This window comes from Convolutriloba macropyga, chromosome 5 (genome assembly GCF_964194025.1).
Source record: "Convolutriloba macropyga chromosome 5, txConMacr16.3, whole genome shotgun sequence".
NCBI classification, from domain to species: Eukaryota; Metazoa; Xenacoelomorpha; order Acoela; family Convolutidae; genus Convolutriloba; species Convolutriloba macropyga.
In genome coordinates this window covers 61260368-61270676 of record NC_134472.1, presented here as the reverse complement: position 1 = coordinate 61270676, position 10309 = coordinate 61260368, and the positions used below count along the sequence as shown (strand labels likewise).

The 10309-nt window shown below is 32.7% G+C and overlaps 1 protein-coding gene across 1 annotated transcript in view; it reads left to right on the top strand.

Annotated features, from left to right (window-relative positions):
- Positions 1 to 9394: 9394 nt before the first annotated feature.
- The window catches only part of LOC142339522 (uncharacterized), a 27913-nt gene continuing 26998 nt past the window's right edge, over positions 9395 to 10309 (top strand). Inside the window, exon 1 of the mRNA XM_075389619.1 lies at positions 9395 to 9758. Coding sequence (XP_075245734.1) covers positions 9620 to 9758 — 139 coding nt within the window. The 5' untranslated portion in view covers positions 9395 to 9619. The remainder of the gene's footprint in view (positions 9759 to 10309) is intronic.

Below are 10309 nucleotides of genomic sequence, written 5' to 3'. Positions count from 1 at the left end.
AATTAACATCGTCTTGCAATATCTTACAAGATAACCAGCGTCTTGGAAGATCTTGCAAGGTAACCATTTTTTGCAAGAATGTTACAAGATCTTGCAAAATAGCCATCTGGCTCGACTAGGGTTTTCAGTTTTTTTAATAACTCAGAGGTAATCAACTCAACTCCTCTGTTCAAGCGGGCTAATTAGTGTCTTTTTTGAAGTTTTGACAGTATGTTATCACTCTGATTGCCAAGGGTTATTTATCATGTCTGTATAATCTGTTTTTCAAGTTTTTTGTTGAGTCAAACAACTTTTTGCACCTAACACAGCTGAGAATGGTAGTATTCGTTTAGCACCCTTCTGGCCGGTTTCAAAGTTGTCAGAACATTAAACTGAGCTCCGCATCAATGAGTCAAAAATTTTAAATAAAGGTTGCGTTATTTTTTAATTTCAACTGTATACGTTTTCATTTTTGTAAACCGCAGATTTTAGTAGATCCAGTTTTGTTTCGTTTTTATTTTCTGTTCATTGCATTTCACTATAATTATATTCAATTGTTTCGCGTTTCTCAAATGAATAAAAACGGAGAACTTTTTTTCAAATATCTGTGGTATTTTTAGGATGCATCGAACAGTAGAACGTTTTAATTGAAGGGTTCTTCAATGTTTTGTCCTCTTCAAGAAAAAATGGTGGTATACAGATTTTAGAAATATAGGCTCACGTAACTAAATTTGTAAAAAAAAATTGCGACTAAAATTCTTATTTTTTTCTTTGGATAATTTTGTGCCTTAAGTTATGTTCTTTGTTGTAAAATTTGTTATGTTGAAGTAGAGCTGGCTTTGTAGAAATTTCAGCTTATTTCGTGCTTTTTCTATATTGTTTGCCATTATGAAATTATAATAAAGTATTTGTTTGGAAGTACTTATATGTGTATCTTGGAACTTATGGATATATGTATGCATCTATTTCGGTATTTTTGTATGTATGTATGCATGCATGTCTTTATGAATGTATATAGGTATGTATGTATGGTTGCGAAACGCTTGTTTATTTAAATTTTGACACAATTTGAGATATTTTCAGACAACGTTTTAGCTGTATCATATTTGTTTTGCGTTGTTTTGTTTACATTTATTGTTTCTTGTCTTGTTTTGTTCTCTTTCGGAGAACTGTAATTTTACGGCTTTTTGCCGCGCTATAGCAGTGCTCTAACAACTCATTTCCGTAACTCCTCCATTTTCATTCCCCGGCCCGGAGTGGAAGAGGAGGTGGGTGCCACCCCGCAGATTATACTGGAAAATCTTTACGTCGATTTTTTTAATCGACTAAAGACAATTTTCCGACAGTTGCATAATCTTTTTAATTCTTGTTTTTAAACCCTACAATTTATTTGTTACTGTTTTTGCTAAGGTGTTGGAGATTTTTCCTTATTTATCTTATCAAGATCCTATTTCTGAAATTTCTTTCAAAGTGCAAAGATCTTGCATGTTGTACATCTCATTATGTTTTCTTGCTAAGAATCTTACCAAGATCTTATCAAGCTTTGTCAAGTTTTAATAAGTTTCTTATGTAGATGTTTCAATTTCATTTTAGTTGAACATTACAAAATATTTGCTACATTTGATCACTTTAGCAATAGTTACTTTTAATTCTTTATGCTAGTTAACGAAATTTATTTTTGAATGGTTTTATTAGAGAACCCGTTGAGGGTAGATGAATATCAGCTTGAATTTCCAAGCTTTGAAAGACTTAAGGAGCTTGCGACGTCGAACTGACTTTTCAGTTTCTCTGCATTTGCATGATAGATCAAATGAAGAGATAAGTATTCTCAATTCGTAGATAAAGGGTAACAATGTAAATTTCTCTGCAAAGGACTGCAATCCAAAATGAACACTTTTCACAGTCACCTCTCACATGTGATCAACTATAAGTCTTCAGTAGGCGACACTATCCGTACGGAAAAAAGTGAATGGAAAAGCAAAACACCTGAACCTCCCCCCATCAAGCTATTGTTGACTTACTCAATAAGGCTCTTCTTCATACTTTGTTTATTCTCTCTCCAAAAACTTGAGAAGACAACTCACACCTTCAACATTAAATCAACTGGGAATACATGTAGGCATCAATAATAAATCTAAGGATTTGCAAAAATAAACGCTTCTGGTGAGAAATTGTGGTTATCTCCCATTATAGCCCCGCTCCCCCCCCCCTCTCCCCCATTATGGTATACTTACGGTAATTGAGGTGGAGGGGTTATACTTTTTATGGCCACTAGGGGGTGGCTATAATCAGAAAAACCCAAAATTGTTTTTGAGTTCTCTTAATTTCAAGACCTTGCAAATATTGTTCGTTAAAATACACAAACTCCGCTAGAAATTTACAAAATTTGAATTTTTCTTGATTTTTTTCCTCTATCATTACAATTTTGGTGTTTTCGTGGTTTCTTAATTTAATCATGTTAACTTATAGAGCACTCCTACACACAATATGTAGTGTTTCCATATTCCAGGGAGCGAATTAAGAGCATATAAAGAGCTTTCCTAAACCGTTTTCCTTATTACAGCCTAGGCAAGGTAGGAAAAAAGAGACAGAATTAAGCATCAAAAGTAGATAAACGCAGATGCTTATAAGCTGAAGAGTAAAATGTTTAAACAACGTTTTGACGCAGCCTGCTGTTTTTTAAATTACACAACCGCAACTTTCATTAAATATGAATGGAAAGCAATTTGAACAGATTTTGTTGCTCACGTTTTTGACCAAAAAGAGCACTCGCTACCAAAATGATAAAAACTGTTCATGCCTTGGGATGGACTAATGAAGAATGACAAGATTTTAGCTTTCTTCTGTTATTCTATTTCTATTTTCCCAAACTAAATCCCCATCAAAAGACAGTTCTGTTTTTTTTCAAATTTGATGTTACTTTTTTTTCAGGTATCTTGCATTTTTTCCCCAAGCTAAAACCCCATCAAAAATATTTTTGTTTTATCCACCAAAACGAATTTGTTGAGTTGGAGTTCATATGGTATTTTGAACGTGCATAATAGAGCAGTGAATAATTAACAATACTTTATTATGATTATGCGCTTTAGCCGCATTTGTTAGATTTGTTTTTTCTCTCGACTAGTTTTTCTTTGGCGCTTTCAATTGTGCTTTGAGCATAGAAACAAAAGGACCAAATAGCCTCTCGATTCAGTTTAAACGTTGATTACCACGATAACTATATGCTCTTGAAAATACACTCGCACATACATATACAGTAGCAATCACAATATACCGATATAAAAAATGAACAAGCGCACAGCTAGATCCCGCGCACTTCTCGCGTTCACGCTTTCTTCAATCACAACAAGTTGGGATTACGCACTTTAGTGCGTTTAATCAAATATGGCCGGCAGCTAAAACTTTCGAAACAATTTTTTGCATGATAAGTTAGCGGTTGAAATATTTCCAACACCAATTCCATACCGTCTTTACATTTTACCAAACATTCACAATTTTATCACATTTATGCATTAAATATTTTGGATTTATGAAAAGAGTATCTAGTGTGGACCCTGTTTTATATTCTGATTGTATCACACAAGTTCCACTAATAGCTATGAACAGGGTAAAATTACTGTTTCATGTTCCATTAATGTGCGTTATTCGAGATGAAATTCGTCGCTTCTAAAATGTTAAAATTTCTCGAAAAATACTCGAGTTACCTGGAAACATGTAATTTTTCAGCTGAAATTATTTATCAAACAGAAACAGTTGATCATTCATTGTTAGAAAATTGTTAGCTGTTGACTATTTTTTGCAAATAAATGTAACTTAAATCGATTACATAATCTTGATTATTGTTTGTGACCATTACTTCTGAAAAGAAAACAGTGATCTGAAGTGAAGCACGCGTACACCTGTGCTACATATATCCTGTTTGTGGTGTAGCATTAATTATTGTAAAAGAACATAAGCAGAAAAGAGAACACTGCCAACTATTACAGCTATATCCTTCTCAACTCACACTTAATCCGATTTAACTTAGTCGCTTTTTTTCGATATTAAACACGCAGATTACTTTATGGTCATGGCGAAACACAGGACGCTTCATTACTTCCTTATATGGCGATTGACTTTCCTTATATGGTGTTGTATCCACCAATAATAGAAGCATAGAAGCACTCTCTGCATCGCTGCATAGAACCTCTAACTCACATCTTTCGACGTAAAGTTCTTACACCCTCTCTCCTCTTTAATAGCCACAAATAAGTCAGTTCTGCCACAGATTTTTTTTTCAATTCGAGAAGCAAAAATATTTATTACAAGTTTATCAGCGATAAGAATTAATAGCGGAAATAGGGTGGAAATAAAGTGGAAACAGTAACGGGGGTAGTGAAACTAAAGTGGAATTTTTAGCTCTTCCATGATAGCTTTTTAAAATTTTGTCCAAATCTTTCGTAATTTTTAAGCAAGTCGAACAAGTATGAGTTAACCCATGGTAAAAACATATTCAAATGAAAGACAAGTACGCATATAGAATCTTATCAAATTTATTCATTGTCAAAGATCTCAGAAGTCAAAAATTAAATTATAATTCCCAAATCAATTTAAATGAATTTAAAAAGAAAGTAAAATTAAATAAAAATTAGATTTTAGTTTGAACATTTTAGTTTGATTTTTCATTAAAACATAGTGATTTTCATATTATTAAAAATTCTATAAATCTCATTCAATGACTGTTGGAATAAAGTACTCAGCTTTAAACACGCATTTCCTGAGTACCGTTGGCCTAAAAAGGAAAAATACTGCATTCAATGTGACATTTTTCAAATATCAAAGTGTTTGGCCAACCACTTGATTTCGAATTGTCCACAGAAAAATTCAAAAACAATTTCTGCAGAATTTCGAATATATCATTTTTTCAAATCGAATTCCAAAAAGTATTGCAAAGTTTTCATCAGTTTCTGGTTTTGAGAGAACTGACACAGCAGAAAACTTTCTTCAGAAGACCAATTAAGACTTTTAAACCTGCCCGCAGACAAAATCAAGAAAAAAATAACATATATCTTTGTTCTAATTTCGCAATCATGACGAAAAGTACTCTCCAGTAGTTTCAAAAACAATCAAAAGTTCTACTTTAACAGTTTTTTCTCGCGACCGTTCAGTTGTTTAAATGCTTCAACAAAATTACATTTTCTGACAATTAAATCTTTTCGATACACTTTCTGTAAACACAGGCATTCTTTACAACAAATGATTTATTTAAAACACTGTTTATGATAGCAGTCGGTAAATCATTATTTACTAAAATTTTTGTGACAAAAAAGATAAACAAAGAAAGAAAAATTAATTTCCGCTGAAAATTGAATTTTTGTTCTAAGAAAAAGTGAAGTACCTCACTGTCAACAACAAACTGCCAACAACAAAATAGAGTAATTTTTTTTAGCATCGAAAATTATAGCATAATAGGTAATGATCAATAATATCTGCGTAATTTAAAATATCTTAAATAATGAAATCGAAGCTATTCATTGGCGTAAAAAAGCGCACAAATGTAAAAATTTTGATATCTTTAACCCTTTTTGCTTCTCAGCGAACTAAATTTTTGGAAAATTTCGTCAAATTCACCGACAACAATCATGGGTTCAGCCTTTAAATGGACGTTCTCAATCCACGCTGTGTAATTTAGGCAGCACTGCACCTTTTTCTGCGCAACCCAACAATTCTTCTTAGGTTTTGCCCTTGCCCAGAAATTGATGATTGCCAGCGTACAAAAATTGGCGATATTACTTGTTTTTGTTGAAGAAAAACGACGAAAAACGTCTGTTTTTTTTTGCTTCGCCAACATACTCTGTTTTAAAACGCAAGAAATTGGAGGTATGTTCGGTTTTGAACGTCATAAAAAGTTGGTTTATTTGATTTTCTGGTTTCATAGTCTTTGGTTTTAAATATAAAAAACCATCGGTTTTATCTGTTTCGGACCACGCATTTACAGTGAGTGTAATTCTGTGAGTGTAAGTCAGTTACTCTGTGGGAGTCATTCATTTATCTGAAGCTCCATCAATGTTCAACAAGTCTGTTAAGTTATAAACTTGAAAAACAAACAAAAAATTCAACTCATTTTATAAATGAGCTAAAAAAAGAGATTCAATGTTTTTTTAAAATTTTTTCGAAAGATGTATCTTCATCAGGTACTTTTGAAGCTTCTGTGATTAGACAATATTCATACTAATTGATAATACGAATAAAAGAGACCAAGAATAAAAATCTAAGATACCAAACATACCGACGATTTCTTACGTTTAGAACGGAACATACCAAATCAAAAACCCTAACAAATAAACCATTTAATTGATTTGAAGCCGAAAATACCGAACAAATAAAAAGTCAATCAAGTTGAAATCAAAAATACCAAACTTTCACCAACAAAATAAAGTGGCTTTTCTAGCATCCAAAATTATAGCATAATAGGAAATGATCAATAATATGTGCGTAAATTAAAATATCTCAAGTAATGAAATCGAAGCTATCAATTGGCGTGAAAAAGTGCACGAAAGTAAAAATTTCGATATCTTTAACCTTTTTTCTTCTCAGCAAACTAAATTTTTGAAAAATTTCGTCAAATTCACCGACAACAATCATGGATTCAGCCTTTTAAGTGACAATTTCAATGCAAGCTGTGTAATTTAGGCAGCACTGTTAATTTTTCTGCGCAACCCAACAAATCTTCTTAGGTTTCGCCCTTGTTCAGAAATCGTTTGCGAGCGTACGGAAATTGGCGGTATTACCTGTTTTAGTTGAAGAAAAACGACGAAAAACGTCCGTTTTTTTGGCTTCGCCAACATACTCTGTTTTCAAACGCAAGAAATTGGAGTTATGTTCGGTTTTGAACTTCATAAAAGGTTGGTTTGTTTGATTTTGTTGTTCCATAGTCTTTGGTGTTAAACATAAAAAACCATCAATTTTATCGTATCGGACCACGTAATTACAGTGAGTGTAACTCTGTTAGTATAATTCAGTGACTCTGTGAGTGTTCATTCATTTATCTAAATCTCCATCAATGTTCAACAAGTAAGTTAATATTTAAACTTGAAAAACAAACAAAACTTTCAACCCAATATATAAATGAGATAAAGAAGAGAGTCAATCAATTTAATATTTTTTTTAAAAAAATTATCTCCATGAGGTACTTTTGAAGCTTCTGTGATTAGACAATTTTCATACTAATTGATAATACGAATCTAAGAAACCAATCATAAAAATCTAAGAGATTAAACATACCGACGAACTCTTACGTTTAGAACCGAACATACCAAATAAAAAAAACCCTAACAAATCAACCATTTAATAATGAAGCACTCTCTGAATCTTATCAGATTTATTTATTGTCAAAGGTCTCAGAAGTCAAATATTAATTATAATTCCCAAATCAATTTAAAATAAATTTAAAAAGAAAGTAAAATTAAATCAAAATTAGATTTTAGTTTGAACATTTTAGTTTGATTTTTCATTAGAACATAGTGATTTTCATATTATTAAAGCTTCTAGAAATCTCGTTCAATGAGTTCAAATTGTCCGCAGAAAACTCCAAAAACGATTTCTGCAGAACTCTGAACATATCAATTTTTCAATTTAAATTCCAAAATGTATTGCAAAGTTTTCATCAGTTTCTGCCTTTGAGAGAACTGACACAGCAGAAAATTTTCTTCAAAAGACCAATGAAGATTTTTAAATCTGCCCGCAGACAAGATCAAGAAAAAAATACATATATCTTTGTTCTAATTTCGCAATCATGACGAAATGTTTTCTCCAGTAGTTTCAAAAATAATCAAAAGCTCAAATTTAACAGTTTTTTCCTCGCGACCGTTCAGTTGTTTAAATGCTTCAACAAAAGTCCATTTTCTGACAATTAAAGCTTTTCGATAGACTTTCTGTAAACACAGACACTCTTTGAAACAAATGCTTTATTTAAAACACTGTTTATGATAGCAGTCGGTAAATCGTTTTTTACTAAAACTTTTGTACCAAAAAGATACACAAAGAAAGAAAAATTAATATCTGCTGAAAATTGAATTTTTGTTCTAAAAAAAAGTGAAGTACCTCACTGTTAACAACAAACTGCCAACAACAAAATAGAGTTTATTTTTTAGCATCCAAAAGTATAGCATAATAGGTATTGATCAATAATATGTGCGTAATTTAAAATATCTTAAATAATGAAATCGAAAATATTCATTGGCGTAAAAAAGCGCACAAATGTAAAAAATGTGATATCTTTAACCCCTTTTGCTTCTCAGCAAACTTTTTGGAAGATTTCGTCAAATTCACCGACAAAAATCATGGGTTCGGCCTTTAAATGGACGTTCTCAATCCACGCTGTGTAATTTAGCTAGCACTGCACCTTTTTGTGCTCAAACCAACAAATCTTCTTAGGTTTCGCCCTTGTTCAGAAATCGTTGCTTGCCACTGTACAAAAATTGGCAGTATTACTTGTTTTAGTTGAAGAAAAACGACAAAAAACGTCTGTTTTTTTTGGCTTCACCAACATACTCTGTTTTCAAACGCAAGAAATTGGAGGTATTTTCTGTTTTGAACGTCATAAAAAGTTGGTTTGTTTGACTTTGTGGTTCCATAGTCTTTGGTGTTAAACATAGAAAACCATCGATTTTATCGGTATCGGACCACGTATTTACAGTGAGTGTAACTCTGTTAGTATAATTCAGTGACTCTGTGAGTGTTCTTTCATTTATCTAAATCTCCATCAATGTTCAACAAGTATGTTAATTTTTAAACTTGAAAAACAAACAAAAAATTCAAATCAATATATAAATGAGCTAAAGAAGAGAGTCAATCAATTTAATATTTTTTTCGAAAAATTTATCTCCATGAGGTACTTTTGAAGCTTCTGTGATTAGACAATATTCATACTAATTGATAATACGAATAAAAGAGACCAAGAATAAAAATCTAAGATACCAAACATACCGACGATTTCTTACGTTTAGAACGGAACATACCAAATAAAAAACCCTTACAAATCAACCATTTTATAGGTTTGAAACCGAAAATACTGAACAAATCAAAAATTCCGACGATTTGTTACGTGCAAAACCGAGTTCGTCACTCTACTGAACACAATTTTGAAAATTTTAGTGTTTTTTGTTCGCTTTGTTAACTGAAACACTTTGTGGCTATTATGTGGCAATCAGTTGTCTACGATTATAGCGCAGTAACAACTATTGAGCACACCAGTCGGCCATCTATTCTAGGTCCCGTTTCAGATGTCGAAATCAATTTGCTGGTTATATTACTGATGACGTACTTCGTTATCTTAAAAGTATTTATCGGCGTGTTTGATGGCACTTTTTTCCAGTACAGTCAAAGAGTTAATTGATAAAATTATACTGGTTTCGCACAGAGAATGAAAAAAGGAAAGAAGTCTCGAATCCCAGTGAGCAAAAGCGTGCCCAGTGGTCTGACCACTAAAACAGCACAGGTACCCTCAGCAGTACCACCCATTGGACAACAATCCCAACAAAATTTTACAAGGAGGGGGTGTCTCTATGGTTAAGAAAGTGGAGAGAGAGGTGCATCGGTTCCTCATCCAAGACATACTGATCTTCATCCCATCCTCACCCTCAATATCCACCAGCAGCTCATGTCCAAAGAAAACAACAACAACAACAACAACACCAATAACAATCGCAGTACTCGCAGTAAAAGCAGCCCACACATTCTCAATTCACCTGCAGCAGATCATGAGTTTCCTCATCAAACTACTTCTAGCCCCGATTCAGGTACAATCAAAAATGATTCAGTAATTTATACACATTTTTTAAATCATTTCTGCTTTTTAACACTGCTAATTACGTTGCAAGAAATCAACTGACTAACCCACACGCGGGGAAAATCATTATCTGCCTCGCAATAATTGAGACAAACGTTGTAGTACTTCCACTTATTGTTCAATTTGATTGAACCTCAAATAAAAATGGCCAAAAATAAGGAAAGAGAGATGAAAAACACAATTGAAAGAACATAAGCAAAAGAGAAATCGCTAATATCGCTAATCCTCGATGATCAGTGCGAAGGAGTTTTATTCAATTTTTTATCATCGAGAGTTTCTTTTTAATTCATAAGTTAACACTTATCGGGGAAACATGTGAAAAATTTAACCAGGAAAGGATTACGTTTTGCAGCGTAATGATATTGAAAAAGCTGAAAGCCCCCCCCCCCCCATCCTGATTACAAAATTATAATCGGTGACTGTGAGAGCTGGGGATCACTATTTAATTTTAGATGCTTTTGTGAGCATCCGTGAAGAGTCTCAAGTTATTCTTATCATAAT